Raw genomic sequence first — 15,653 nt, 5'->3', positions numbered from 1 at the left:
GGCAAGGCAAGTTTTTTATATAGTGCATTTCATACACAGTGGCAGTTTAATGTGCTTTACAGAGGTAAAGGCAAAACAGTAAACAATAGAAAATAAAATTACATAAAATAAAGGGGGAAGAAGAGAGAAAAAATAAGAATTAAACAATAGTAGAAATAAAATAATAAAATGAAGTAAAAGTTCAGTAAAAAACAGCAGAATAAAATAGAATAAAAGTTAAGTAAAGTTTAAAACATGCAAAGACTGTAAAAGTTAAGTAAAGTTTAAAACATGTAAAGATGATGATATTTATCAGTTAGCAGAAAGCATCTGAAAACAGCTTGGTCTTTAATCTAGATTTAAAGCTGCCAACAGCAGGAGCATTTTTAATGTCCTCTGGCAGTTGGTTCCATAGCTGTACTGCATAGTAGCTAAAAGCTGCTTCACCGCACTTTGTTTTAACAACAGGTTTTACCAGTAAATTTTGCTGCTGCGATCTGGTAGATCTGATTGGGTTAGGCCGCTGCAACATATCAGAGAGGTAATTGGGCCCTGTACCATTTAGAGATTTGTACACCAGCAGCAATGCTTTAAAGTCAATTCTGTAGCTTACTGGAAGCCAGTGAAGGGACCTTAGAATTGGAGTAATGTGCTCTGTCCTTTTTGTTCGTGTGAGAACCCTAGCCGCTGCATTTTGAACCAGCTGAAGTCGTTTGATGGTCTTTTTTGGCAGGCCTGTGAAAAGGCCATTGCAGTAGTCAACCCTACTAGAGATGAAGGCATGTATGAGTTTTTCCAGATCATTTTTTTGACATAAGTCCTCTTAGTTTGGAAATGTTTTTTAGGTGATAAAATGCCGATTTAGTGATTGCTTTCATGTGACTGTCAAAGTTTAGCTCGCTGTCAATGAAAACACCAAGATTTTTAACCATATCTTTTGTTTTAACCCCCTTTGTGTCAAGAATAGTGGTAATCCTGAGTCTTTCATCTTTTTTCCCAAATAGAATTACTTCTGTTTTATCTGTGTTCAGCTGAAGAAAATTTTGTGACATCCAGTTGTTGATTTGGTCGATACACTGGTCGAGACATTCAAGGGGGGCATAATCATTAGGTGATAGAGCAAAATAAATTTGAATTTACTGCATTTTGAATCAACTGAAGTCGTTTGATGGTCTTTTTTGGCAGGCCTGTGAAAAGGCCATTGCAGTAATCAACCCTACTAGAGATGAAGGCATGTATAAGTTTTTCCAGATCATTTTTTTGACATAAGTCCTTTTAGTTTGGAAATGTTTTTTAGGTGATAAAATGCCGATTTAGTGATTGCTTTCATGTGACTGTCAAAGTTTAGCTCGCTGTCAATGAAAACACCAAGATTTGGTTTAGTTGACAAGATTATAGTCAGCTGGGATAGACTCCAGCTTGCCTGCGACCCTGTAGAACAGGATAAAGCGGCTAGAGATAATGAGATGAGACTTAGGAATATATAGGAGTATACCTATTAAAGAACGACTTTATTCCCTCTATATATTTTAGCGGTATAGTGGATGGAAGGTTGTGTCAAATCCCGGTGAGAAGAACTTAATGAACATATGAGATTATGGAAATAATGTTTTAAATAGTTAAAGTGCCAAGTAGACGTATGAAAAATAAAATGCGCATCCTGGAGGGGCTCTGTTCGAGTCGAAGTCCAGGGGCAGAGTGAAATGAGGGCAGAGGTGAGCCCCGCCCCCTCCTTCATGTCATGACGTTTCACTCGGCCCGTGACGTCACCGACCGGCTGTTTGACTCGGAAGCTGCAATGTTCGAGCGAAGCGCGAGAAGCGAAAGAAAAAAAAGGTCGATAGCGAATTCGAATTCCCGGTCTCGAACGGAAGTCCAGCGTTTTCCATTTCGTCAGTGACGTGTTCCTGTCTTCACACAGCTCAAGGTCTTTGTTGTGGTCGAAGGCACACGGTTCACACAGTCTTCCGGCGTTCAAGGGTCGCTTCTTGTCTTGCTCCCATTACGGTGTGTAAAGTATGGAGAATACCAAAACACCTGAACACAACGGAGCACCGACACACTACACGAACGGTCTGCTGAACGGCTTCCACCTGGTGCAGTCCAGTCCGGGCGGAGGTGGTGTTAGTGTCGGCGGTGATGACGGTAATGGCCCGAACTGTAGCGGTGGCCATAATGGTATTGAAAATTTCCACCATCTTCTTCACCATCAGGACGTCGCCCACAGCTCTCCTGCTAAACGCTGCAGACTCCGCCGGCGGATGGACTCCGGGAGAAAACACCGGCCCCGTAAGTCACATCACCTTTTCACTTGTATATCGGCCTAAATGTCCGGGGAAAGGGTTTCTCAGGTGCTGTGGGGAAAGGGTTTCTCAGGTGCTGTGGGGAAAGTGGCGACTCCGTCGAGCCTCATGAAAACATTTCCCAGGTTTAGAAAGCGATTACAGGAGACCTTTAAACCTGTTTTCGCTCTCTTCAGCCATGTCTTCTGCGTCCTTGAATTCCCATTGAACAATTCAGAGGAGCTTATACAGGCTGTGTGTGATGGACTCACTCGACAGTTCATCATAACAAACCGCCGAAAAGAACACAAACGTGCAGTTTATTCTGTTATCTGACTAAATGACCATGGAGTGGGTTGCCATGGAAACGGGTTATGATGTGTTGTGTTGGGTATATGATTAACAAGGTGCATTGTGCACAGAAAATGGCCCTGAGTGCATTGTGTTGTGAAATCATGTATATAGTCGGGAGTCTGGATTTGATTGGCTGCTACAGATTCAGGAGATGTGACAAAAAACACTGCCGTTCTGATTGACATGGCGTCTCAGCCAATCAGAAGCGAAGATCGTAAAAGGGGCGGGGGAATTGGTCAATACACTCCTGAAATAAAGATTCAGACTTCATCTGATCGCACAAGACATGTGGAATATTTATTACAGCAAGTCATATCAGCTCTGTTTTCTGTAGAACTTCATTGGTGTGTGTGTATACAGTATATATTATATTTTTGTATATGTAAATACTTAATTAAATTTATCTAGAAGTTTTCTCTATTTTCTCTTCTCTGTTTATCTTGTAATGATGCTGCTGGAATTTTAATTTCCCTGAGGGAACCCTCTCAAAGGGATCAATAAAGTTCAATCTAATCTAATCTGGTAAACATCTCTCTCTCTCTCTGACACGTGGGTTTGTGTGTGTTTGAGTGATGCCCTTTATATATTCACTGCTCTCCTTATGCCTGTGGAGTACTTTTGTTGTCCTTGAACCTGCCCTCATGGAGGGTAAACATACCTTTCACCTACATGTGCTTCTGCCAGTCATGGTGATTATTTTGTTGGACTACAGTTAATGTTCCTTCATCAACTCAATAAGGCTTCGCTGATCTGTCCCAAAGATAGCAGATGCAATTTAAAGAATGAATAGTAGCAATTCCAATTCCAGGGTGATCCCTATTGCAATGCATCTTTATGTTGTTCCAGTGATATTCAAGTCCGCAACAAAATAAAAATGGTGAGCCCTCTTGATAGAGATTTATTCCTTTTGGACCTGGAAAATGAAAGGGTCTGTCTCTAGTCTTGCTGTATTTTTCCTCTTTTCAAAATTCCAACACAATGATGTTGTTAGGCACCACTATACTTAACAATTATTCCACGAAATCGAGTCTTACATGAGCTGATCGCCGATGAGACTTGTAGCTGTGAGTTTGCTATAAGCCATGTACGACAAGATTGAGTGGAATAACTTTTTTTTTTATTCTATCCACATTCACTGGATTTTGAGAATCGGAGCATGTTTATTTGTATTTTTTTGCAAATTCGAAAAATAAAAAACTTTTATACAGAACGTCCAACAAAATCGTTTCCGCTTAAAATGTAAACAAACCAGCAAAATGACAGTAGCAGTTTGTGAAAAATGCTATAATAATAATTCTTGAAAAATAAAAATATGTATTCATTTATTTCGTCCTCGGTTGGTTCAGCAACACACTTTGCCATTTTGTTTTTCTCTATTCATAGTATATGAGCCGATAATCTAGTAGTAAAGTAGCCAATCAGAGCGTGCGATTGCTCATATCCAGTGAATGTGGATAGAATTATAACGGCTAACTCATTTCTTAACAGTTCATTCATTTCTGCCATGTGTGTTCTACCATGTTGTTTGACAGAGTATTGATGCCCCAGGAAAACTGTCATCTCAAACACTGTTTCTAAACATTTTATTATCATGCCTTTCTGATTTGATTAAGTCTACCTAATGAGGACATGCTTTGCTTAAAGGAATACGCCACCCCCAAGTGAAATTGAGTCAGTACCTAGAGTTGGATGAGTGAGCCAAAGCGTTTTGTAGCCGACCCAGCCATTGTCCTGATCTGGAAATGTCCCGGTTAGCTTTAGCTTAGCGTAGTCGCTGTAATCCGGCGTGTCCAGATAGCATTGTCGTTGCAAAAGTGAATCAAATAACTCAAGATTTTTTATAATTATTTCTCATGACCTGTACATTCACATCGAGTACACATCACATCACACACATCACATTATCTCAAGCCGCTTTATCCTTCTACAGCAGGGGTCACCAAACTACGGCCCGCGGGCCAGATCCGGCCCTATGAGGCAATCCCCAAAAGTGGTCATGGCCTATTTTTTTAAATTGCTTTTTGGCAAATAATAACATGTCTGCATCTTGTATTTTGTTGATTTTATCAATTAAAATTGATATTTAGTTATAAAATGAACTATTCATATTTTACGAATTTTCGTCATATGCTCGCGATCAAGCAGTGACAGGCAGCGCACGCGCAAAGAACTGTCAGTGTTCAGGACAGCAAAATGGTTAGCGGTCAGCGAAAAGCTGACAGAGTGCAGAGTTTTTAAAGAACAGTGGACCACCGATTATTTTTTCGTTCAGTGTAAGGACCGTGCAGTTTGTCTTGTATGTAAAGAAAGTGTGCCGGTTTTCAAAGAATATAATCTGCGTCGTCACTATGAAACCCGCCACAAAGCAGGGTTCGAATTATAAATTTGACCCTATGGGGGTCTCTATTTTAAAAAAAAAAAAAGCAATGCATACTCGCTCTCCTGGACCAGCGCACTTTTGCGCACTGCAGTGCACAGCTTTCACACACAGGCGCGCGCATGCACGCACGCACACACACACACACGGTGTTGCGCATATATATATATATATATATATATATATATATATATATATATATAATATTAAACAAATTATATATATATTGTGTATATATATATATATATATAAAATTATATATATTGTTAAACAAAGGAAGATCGTTGTGAGATAGAGGACAAGTCTTCTTCGGACTTAACTTCACATTCAATTTCGCAGGCTGCAAATTTCAGTTTGCGCGCATAGTGGTGTGGTGGTGAAGTACAGCCGTACATGTTGCGGTTTAATAACACGTTCAATACAAAGTTATGGCTGCATGGTGATCGGAAATGAAATGAGTTTTATTTATATTTATATGGTGATATAGGCTATTCAAGCTTATTATGGTGATATATGACGTATTTGAGAGACTTCCACAGAAAATTAAGTTTGCTTCTTTCATGGGAGCCTGAGGGAATGGGAGCTCAGCTCCCATTGGCTCCCACGTAATTCGAACTATGCCACAAACAGTATGCTAGTTTGCGAGGGCAAACAAGAGAAGACAGGATTCGGAGGATGAAATGCAGACTGGCTGCACAACGGAATGTATTCCTTCACCAAACCCAGATCAACCAGGCTGCTGTCTGAGCTAGCTATAAGGTAGCTCACCTACTAGCTACCCATGGAAAGCCGTTTACTGATGGGGACTTTGTTAAAGTATGCATGCTTGCTGTGGCCGAGGAGGCGTGTCCCGACAAGAAGGATGCGCTCAATGCGGTGAGTCTCTCCGCACCTACTATGACCAGGCGAACCGAAGATTTGGGGGACAACGTGTATGACCAGCTGAATGAGAGAGCGTCAGAATTCGAGTTTTTTGCTTTGGCCATGGATGAGAGCAATGACGTGCAGGACACAGCACAACTGCTGTGATCTATTGATCTATTGCTCATATTATTATAATTTCACTGTTTTTTAAAATGTATTTATTTTATAGGCCTATTTATTTGACCTTTATTAAGTGCTGCATACAATTATTATTAATATTATTAATAATATCAACAGGCCTACCTACAATTTATAATTTTCCACTCACCTTTGCCAGCGTCAATCACCTCAACTAGGCAGATGTTTCTTACCTTGACAGCTTTGATATTATTTTTATTAGAAAATAAATAAATGGAATATCAGTGGTATTTCAAATTAAAACAAAGTGTGAAGACTTGATTACTACTTTTGCAAACCACTAGTAAAGATAAACAAATATGTGCCAGGAATCAAGTGTGGATATAGTAGTGTGTGGGATATAGTAGTGTGTGGGATATAGTAGTGTGTGGGATATAGTAGTGTGTGGGATATAGTAGTGTGTGGGATATAGTAGTGTGTGGGATATAGTAGTGTGTGGGATATAGTAGTGTGTGGGATATAGTAGTGTGTGGGATATGGCCGTGCCAGGCTAGTAATCTCTACTACACAATGAGGCCTGCTGGTGGTCATATTTGTCTGGGTTATACAATTCTATGTGATATAGCTGACCCGACCCCGGCCCCCATCACAGTCAGGAACGACAATGTGGCCCCCAGAGAAAAAAGTTTGGTGACCCCTGTTCTACAGGGTCGCAGGCAAGCTGGAGCCTATCCCAGCTGACTACGGGCGAAAGGCGGGGTACACCCTGGACAAGTCGCCAGGTCATCACAGGGCTGACACATAGACACAGACAACCATTCACACTCACATTCACACCTACGGTCAATTTAGAGTCACCAGTTAACCTAACCTGCATGTCTTTGGACTGTCGGGGAAACCGGAGCACCCGGAGGAAACCCATGCGGACACGGGGAGAACATGCAAACTCCGCACAGAAAGGCCCTCGCCGGCCCCGGGGCTCGAACCCAGGACCTTCTTGCTGTGAGGCGACAGCGCTAACCACTACACCACCGTGCCGCCTCGAGTACACATATCAATGCAAATTAACACGAAGGGATTTACTAGACCAATTTATATATGGAACTATTTTCGGCCACAGCACAGGCAAAGCACCGCTGCAGGCGCAAAGACACCACGCAGCACCTGAAAACCCTGGTTTCCCTGGTAACACTGGTGTATTGACGGAGGTTGTGGTGCTGCGTGGTGTCTTTGCGCCTGCAGCGGTGCTTTGCCTGTACTGTGGCCGAAAATAGTTCCATATATAAATTGTCTAGTAAATCCCTTCGTGTTAATTTGCATTGATATGTGTACTCGATGTGAATGTACAGGTCATGAGAAATAATTATAAAAAATCTTGAGTTATTTGATTCACTTTTGCAACGACAATGCTATCTGGACACGCCGGATTACAGCGACTACGCTAAGCTAAAGCTAACCGGGACATTTCCAGATCAGGACAATGGCTGGGTCGGCTACAAAACGCTTTGGCTCACTCATCCAACTCTAGGTACTGACTCAATTTCACTTGGGGGTGGCGTATTCCTTTAAGCATTATTTTTATCCAAAAGAATTGTTGTTCATATCCACAGTCTGAGCTAGTATCACCATTAAAACTTAATCTGTTAAAATCTATGAAGATTCTAATCTAATCATGATTTCACTGTAAAGGTGAATTACTCCATTTGCTCTTATGTCTTAATTTTATGTTCTTTTTTTTAATGAAATATCGACAAAAGGGCAGGTATATATCTCTTGCATACATGTATGATACACATGATATGATGTGACATGCTGTGTCTAATGATCCAAATGGTGTATTTTAGCATTCCCGTGGTTTGGCATGGATATTGGTGGCACTCTGGTGAAGCTGGTCTACTTCGAACCGAAGGACATCACAGCCGAAGAGGAGCAGGAGGAAGTGGAGAGCCTAAAGAGCATCCGCCGCTACCTAACCTCCAATGTCGCCTACGGCAACATGGGCATCCGTGATGTGCACCTGGAGCTGAAAAATCTGATCATGTGTGGCCGCAAGGGCAACCTGCACTTCATCCGTTTTCCCACACATGACATGCACAGCTTCATCCAGATGGGCCGTGACAAGAACTTCTCCAGTCTGCACACCACGCTGTGTGCTACTGGAGGGGGAGCCTACAAGTTTGAGGAGGATTTCAGGACGGTTGGTGTTTTAAAAAAAAAATAATAATAATTGAAGGGTCATATAGGATTGATTTTCCTGCATGTGATATCTTCCTGTACATTTATATCTTGGTCACAAAAATGAATACAGTTTAAAATAGCAAAAAACTGACTTTAAAATAATCCCCCACTGTTGTTTATACTCTTACTAAATCAGCCCAAACTGGTTCTCACAGGTTTGCATGTTTCCTCTGGGACATGGGGCAGGTAGCATCACTCAGAGCATTGATACTGCTCATATTACTTCTTGGAATGCCCCACAAAATGAGACCTATACTTGTAACACTTCTCTCTTATCTAATGGTAAGCTGGGGTGCCAGGCAGTAAAACACTGGCAAATTTTGTTTAATCAGGGAGTATGCAGGTTAAGTCAAAAGAAAAAAAAAAAAAGAAAGGAAGAGAGAAATGCACAAGAACACATGTATCAACTTCAAGTATCACATGAATCCTTAGTTTCAATGGTTAACTAGTGTAGTATACTTGATTTTAATCTAGGAGACCCTTAAGAAGGCTTAGTACTGAATTATAGGCAAGAATTAAATTATTACCAGCACACACCACATCACAATGAAAAGAGCCCGAATAACAATTCACAAAATCAATCGTTTGTACGTTTCACAGATATATTGTTCTCAACCAGATCAGTCCAACACCCACAATCACAGTTCAGTTCCCATGTATTATTTCAATCACAGAATACCCACACTGCAGTTCAGCTCTATTCAAACCCAGCAATGCAGTTCACCAGTTTGCAACCTCTTCCCATAATTTTATCACAAGTAAACAAAAAAGGAAACCTTTTAAACAAAATATCCAAAGGTTTAGTCAAGTCAGTCAGTTTTGTTTTGCTACTCACAACTCTTCTTCTTTCCTCCTCATTTCAACAAGAAGTGGTTTGTTGGTTCCTTTCTCCTGTTGATGATCATGGAAGAGTCCTTTTGTTTTAACATGCGGTGCGACTACGAATATTTTTGCTAGAAAGAAAACGTGTAAGCACACAGCAACGGGAACTTGTGAGGAGTAGCAGACAGACACATTACAGCATGCGCCATCTTCTTTTAAACGGAATCACGTCATTTCCAAGAAAAAAGGGGGGGGCAGGCCTGTTACATCCCCATGCTGAGTCAAACCTATGGCATGGCATTGTCGCAGTGTGATTGGCAAATTAAAACATGGGTTGGACATGACATTCGAATGCATGTGACAATACAACCCCGATTCCAAAAAAGTTGGGACAAAGTACAAATTGTAAATAAAAACGGAATGCAATAATTTACAAATCTCAAAAACTGATATTGTATTCACAATAGAACATAGACAACATATCAAGTGTTGAAAGTGAGACATTTTGAAATTCCATGCCAAATATTGGCTCATTTGAAATTTCATGACAGCAACACATCTCAGAAAAGTTGGGACAGGAGCAATAAGAGGCTGGAAAAGTTAAAGGTACAAAAAAGGAACAGCTGGAGGACCAAATTGCAACTCATTAGGTCAATTGGCAATAGGTCATTAACATGACTGGGTATAAAAAGAGCATCTTGGAGTGGCAGCGGCTCTCAGAAGTAAAGATGGGAAGAGGATCACCAATCCCCCTAATTCTGCACCGACAAATAGTGGAGCAATATCAGAAAGGAGTTCGACAGTGTAAAATTGCAAAGAGTTTGAACATATCATCTACAGTGCATAATATCATTAAAAGATTCAGAGAATCTGGAAGAATCTCTGTGTGTAAGGGTCAAGGCCAGAAAACCATACTGGGTGCCCATGATGTTTGGGCCCTTAGACGGCACTGCATCACATACAGGCATGCTTCTGTATTGGAAATCACAAAATGTTCTCAGGAATGCTTCCAGAGAACATTATCTGTGAACACAGTTCACCGTGCCATCCGCCGTTGCCAGCTAAAACGCTATAGTTCAAAGAAGAAGCCGTATCTAAACATGATCCAGAAGCGCAGATGTCTTCTCTGGGCCAAGGCTCATTTAAAATGGACTGTGGCAAAGTGGAAAACTGTTCTGTGGTCAGACGAATCAAAATTTGAACAACTTTATGGAAATCAGGGACACCGTGTCATTCGGACTAAAGAGGAGAAGGATGACCTAAGTTGTTATCAGCGCTCAGTTCAGAAGCCTGCATCTCTGATGGTATGGGGTTGCATTAGTGCGTGTGGCATGGACACCTTACACATCTGGAAAGACATCATCAATGCTTAAAGTTATATCCAGGTTCTAGAGTAACGTATGCTCCCATCCAGACGACGTCTCTTTCAGGGAAGACCTTGCATTTTCCAACATGACAATGCCAAACCACATACTGCATCAATTACAGCATCATGGCTGCGTAGAAGAAGGGTCCGGGAACTGAACTGGCCAGCCTGCAGTCCAGATCTTTCACCCATAGAAAACATTTGGCGCATCATAAAACGGAAGATACGACAAAAAAGACCTAAGACAGTTGAACAACTAGAATCCTACATTAGACAAGAATGGGTTAACATTCCTATCCCTAAACTTGAGCAACTTGTCTCCTCAGTCCCCAGACGTTTACAGACTGTTGTAAAGAGAAAAGGGGATGTCTCACAGTGGTAAACATGGCCTTGTCCCAACTTTTTTGAGATGTGTTGTCATGAAATTTAAAATCACCTAATTTTTCTCTTTAAATGATATATTTTCTCAGTTTAAACATTTGATATGTCATCTGTGTTCTATTCTGAATAAAGTATGGAATTTTGAAACTTCCACATCATTGCGTTCCGTTTTTATTTACAATTTGTACTTTGTCCCAACTTTTTTGGAATCGTGGTTGTATAAACGGTAGAGGAAAAAAGAAAAAGATACTGCATCGCTACATACTATAGTTAATTAACTATATAATTGTGGTACATGTTGGACAAGACTTCCAGTTATCATCCATGCTAAAGCTGTCTCTCACTTTGGCTGTGTGTTTATTTTTAGGTGGCGAATCTGGAGCTGCAAAAGCTGGATGAACTGGACTGTCTGATCCAGGGCCTGCTCTACGTCGACTCGGTCGGTTTCAACGGCCACCCGGAATGCTACTTTTTCCAAAACCCCTCTGATCCTGAAAACTGTGTCAAGAGGCCATGTTGCCTTGACAATCCCTTTCCCATGTTGCTGGTAAACATTGGCTCAGGGGTCAGCATCCTGGCAGTTTACTCCAAAGACAATTACAAACGGGTCACAGGCACCAGGTAAATGACCATGGTACATGCAAACAAAATTATTCTGGTGAACTGGGGACTAAGATTAAGAATGTCTCTTAAAGTTATATATACTGGTGTGTGTGTGTGTGTGTGTGTGTTACTGTTTTTGTGCATATCTAGTCATCAGAAAATGGAAATAGTGTAGTTGTGAAATAAAGAAATTTACCCTTTTATTTTACAAGGAAGTCCCACTGAATTTAAAAAAAAAATCTCTTTTACAAGAGAGACCTGGCCAAGATAGCAGCCATACAAGCTCATAAAAAATACAGCATATACAAAATAAAATCCCACATACAGCATAATCGACAAAATCTGCAATCTATTTGAAGTCGATGGCCTTTCAAGAAAAACAACTACAAGTCTCATTGACTTAAAAACCAAACCACCCCAAAAATAAACTCCTTTTATACCGGCAGGTAACATCCGTACAAGACCTGTTCATATTTGTACAACCCCAATTCCAAAAAAAAGTTGGGATGCTGTGTAAACTGTAAATAAAAACAGAATGTGATAATTTGCAAATCATGGAAACCCTGCATTTCATTAAAAAATAGTACAAAGACAACATATCAAATGTTGAAACTGAAGTTTTTTGAAAAAAAAAAGTTCATTTTGAATTTGATGTCAGCAACATGTTTCAAAAAAGTTGGGACAGGGGCATGTTTACCACTGCGTTGCATCACCTCTATTTTTAACAACACTATGTAAATGTTTGGGAACTGAGGAGACCAATTGCTGTAGTTTTGGAAGTGAAATGTTGTCCCATTCTTGCCTGATATACAATTTCAGTCGCTCAACAATTCGGGGTCTCCTTTGTCATATTTTGCGCTTCATAATGCACCAAAGATTGTAAACGGGAGACAGGTCTGGACTGCAGGCAAGCCAGTTTAGCACCTGGACTCTCTTACGACTTAGCCATGCAGTTTTAATATGTGCAGAAAGCAGTTTGTCATTGTCTTGCTGAAAGAAGGAAGGCCTTCCCTGAAAAAGATTTTGTCTGGATTGCAGCATATTGCTCTGAAATGTGTGTATATTTCATTCAACATTCATGATGCCTTCCCAGATGTACAAGTTACCCATGCCATCACAAATGCTGGGTTTTGAACTGTGCACTGATAACAAGGTGGATGGTTCCTCTCCTCTTTAGCCTGGAGGATGTGGTATACATGATTTCTAAAAAGAATTTCTGCTTTTGATTCGTCAGACCTTGGGACAATTTTCCACTTCACCTCAGTCTGTCGTAAAAGAGCTCGGGCCCAGAGAAAGCAGCAGTGTTTGTGGATATTGTTTATATCTGGTTTTAACTTGCGTTTGTGGATGCAGTAATGAACTGTTTTCACAGACGATGGTTTTCTGAAGTGTTCCTGAGCCCATACAGTGATTTCCACTACAGACATGTGTCTGCTTTTAATGCAATGTTGCCTGAGGGCCTGAAGGTCATAGGCATCCAATGTCAGTTTTCAGCCTTGTCTCTTGCATACAGAGATTTCTCCAGATTGTCTGTCTGAATCTTTTAATGATGTGATGTACCATATTGATCCCCAAATTCTTTGCAATTTTTTATTGAGGAATGTTATTCTTAAATTGTTGCACTGTTTGCCCATGCAGTCTTTCACAGAGCGGTGAACTCTTCCCCATCTTTACCTCTGAGAGACTCCGCCTCTCTGGGATGCTCTTTTTGTACCCAATCATGTTACTGACCTGTTGCCAATTAAACAAATTAATTTTTTTTAAAGCATTACACAACTTTTTCAGTCTTTTGTTGCCTCTGTCCCAATTTTTCTGAAACATGTTGCAGACATCTAATTAAAAATGAGCATAGATTTTTCAAAAAACAATAAAATTTCTCAGTTTCAACATTTGATATGTTGTCTGTACTATTTTCAATGAAATATAGGGTTTCCATGATTTGCAAATCTTCACATTCTATTTTTATTTTACACAGCGTCTCAACTTCTTGGAATTGGAGTTGTACCTGTATAGTCTGTACAGGTTGTTTGTTTTGTTTTCTTTTAAAATAAAATGTCACTGGGCGCTGCCACCCGACTCTCTGAGGTTCAAATACCAAACTCTAGCGTCAGATTGTGACATCACTTACTTGCCACATGATTTCCTGAAACTAAGACCTAGTGTGTGTGTGTATACAGTGGTGCTTGAAAGTTTGTGAACCCTTTAGAATTTTCTATATTTCTGCATAAATATGACCTAAAACATCATCAGATTTTCACACAAGTCCTAAAAGTAGATAAAGAGAACCCAGTTAAACAAATGAGACAAATATTATACTTGGTCATTTATTTATTGAGGAAAATGATCCAATATTCCATATCTGTGAGTGGCAAAAGTTTGTGAACCTTTGCTTTCAGTATCTGGTGTGACCCCCTTGTGCAGCAATAACTGCAACTAAACATTTCCGGTAACTGTTGATCAGTCCTGCACACCGGCTTGGAGGAATTTTAGCCCATTCCTCCGTACAGAACAGCTTCAACTCTGGGATGTTGGTGGGTTTCCTCACATGAACTGCTCGCTTCAGGTCCTTCCACAGCATTTTGATTGGATTAAGGTCAGGACTTTGACTCGGCCATTCCAAAACATTCACTTTATTCTTCTTTAACCATTCTTTGGTAGAATGACTTGTGTGCTTAAGGTCATTGTCTTGCTGCATGACCCACCTTCTCTTGAGATTCAGTTCATGGACAGATGTCCTGACATTTTCCTTTAGAATTCACTGGTATAATTCAGAATTCATTGTTCAATCAATGATGGCAAGCCGTCCTGGCCCAGATGCAGCAAAACAGGCCCAAACCATGATACTACCACCACCATGTTTCACAGCTGGGATAAGGTTCTTATGCTGGAATGCAGTGTTTTCCTTTCTCTAAACATAACACTTCTCATTTAAACCAAAAAGTTCTATTTTGGTCTCATCCGTCCACAAGACATTTTTCCAATAGCCTTCTGGCTTGTCCATGTGATCTTTAGCAAACTGCAGATGAGCAGCAATGTTCTTTTTGGAGAGCAGTGGCTTTCTCCTTGCATCCCTGCCATGCACACCATTGTTGTTCAGTGTTCTCCTGATGGTGGACTCATTAACATTAGCCACTGTGAGAGAGGCCTTCAGTTGCTTAGAAGTTACCCTGGGGTCCTTTGTGACCTCGCTGACTATTTCACGCCTTGCTCTTGGAGTGATCTTTGTTGGTCAGCCACTCCTGGGGAGGGTAACAATGGTCTTGAATTTCCTCCATTTGTACACAATCTGTCTGACTGTGGATTGGTGGAGTCCAAACTCTTTAGAAATGGTTTTGTAACCTTTTCCAGCCTGATGAGCATCAACAACGCTTTTTCTGAGATTCTCAGAAATCTCCTTTGTTTGTGCCATGATACACTTCCACAAACATGTGTTGTGAAGATCAGACTTTGATAGATCCCTGTTCTTTAAATAAAACAGGGTGCCCACTCACACCTGATTGTCATCCCATTGATTGAAAACACCTGACTCTAATTTCACCTTCAAATTAACTGCTAATCCTAGAGGTTCACATACTTTTTTTTGCCACTCACAGATATGTAATATTGGATCATTTTCCTCAATAAATAAATGAGAAAGTATAATATTTTTGTCTCATTTGTTTAACTGTGTTCTCTTTATCTACTTTTAGGAGTTGTGTGAAAATCTGATGATGTTTTAGGTCATATTTATGCAGAAATATAGAAAATTCTAAAGGGTTCACAAACTTTCAAGCACCACTGTATATTGTTTCTAAATTGTTGTAAATGACACTAAAGATGATTGTCAAAATAAGCCCAATCGTATTTTTATTCACTGAGTAACGCATCCTTTTTTTTTAAATTGCAAGAATCATGTTGCTATGACAACAGGATTGTTTTTACTAGTGTCTGTGTCATCTGTGTTATTGCGCCGAGTGAGATTTAAACTTCATAAAAGTGAAGTCTGTTGATTTGGTGGATTTTGTTGCTAGTAAAAATCACATGGGGACAGAAAATTTCTGATTAGATTTTAGTACTGGAAGCATTTGTCACATTTACAGCACAGTGAGGTTCTTTCTTTTCCATCTGAAGCAGTGAACACACACACACAGAGAGGGAGAGAGAGAGCACAGTGGCTATGAGAAGCCTTTATTTTATGGCTCTGTGTTACAGTACTAAGGTAAACGATATACTAGTGATCCGTTAACGTCACAGGTGGATATCCGGTTTC

The 15,653-nt window shown here is 40.3% G+C and overlaps 1 protein-coding gene across 2 annotated transcripts in view; it reads left to right on the top strand.

Moving 5' to 3' along the window:
• Positions 1–1,741: 1,741 nt before the first annotated feature.
• Positions 1,742–15,653, top strand: part of LOC132898275 (pantothenate kinase 3-like) — a 40,402-nt gene continuing 26,490 nt past the window's right edge. For both annotated transcript variants that reach the window (XR_009656475.1, XM_060939768.1), the window contains exons 1-3: positions 1,742–2,268; positions 7,839–8,191; positions 11,169–11,422. Coding sequence is in view for 1 of the 2 variants with exons in the window: in XM_060939768.1 (XP_060795751.1) it covers positions 1,998–2,268; positions 7,839–8,191; positions 11,169–11,422 (878 nt within the window). In the remaining variant the exon portion in view is untranslated. The remainder of the gene's footprint in view (positions 2,269–7,838; positions 8,192–11,168; positions 11,423–15,653) is intronic.

The sequence above is a fragment of the Neoarius graeffei genome, chromosome 14 (genome assembly GCF_027579695.1).
Source record: "Neoarius graeffei isolate fNeoGra1 chromosome 14, fNeoGra1.pri, whole genome shotgun sequence".
Classification (NCBI taxonomy): domain Eukaryota; kingdom Metazoa; phylum Chordata; class Actinopteri; order Siluriformes; family Ariidae; genus Neoarius; species Neoarius graeffei.
Note: the sequence above shows the minus strand (reverse complement) of the source record. Positions and strands in the feature narration are given on the sequence as shown.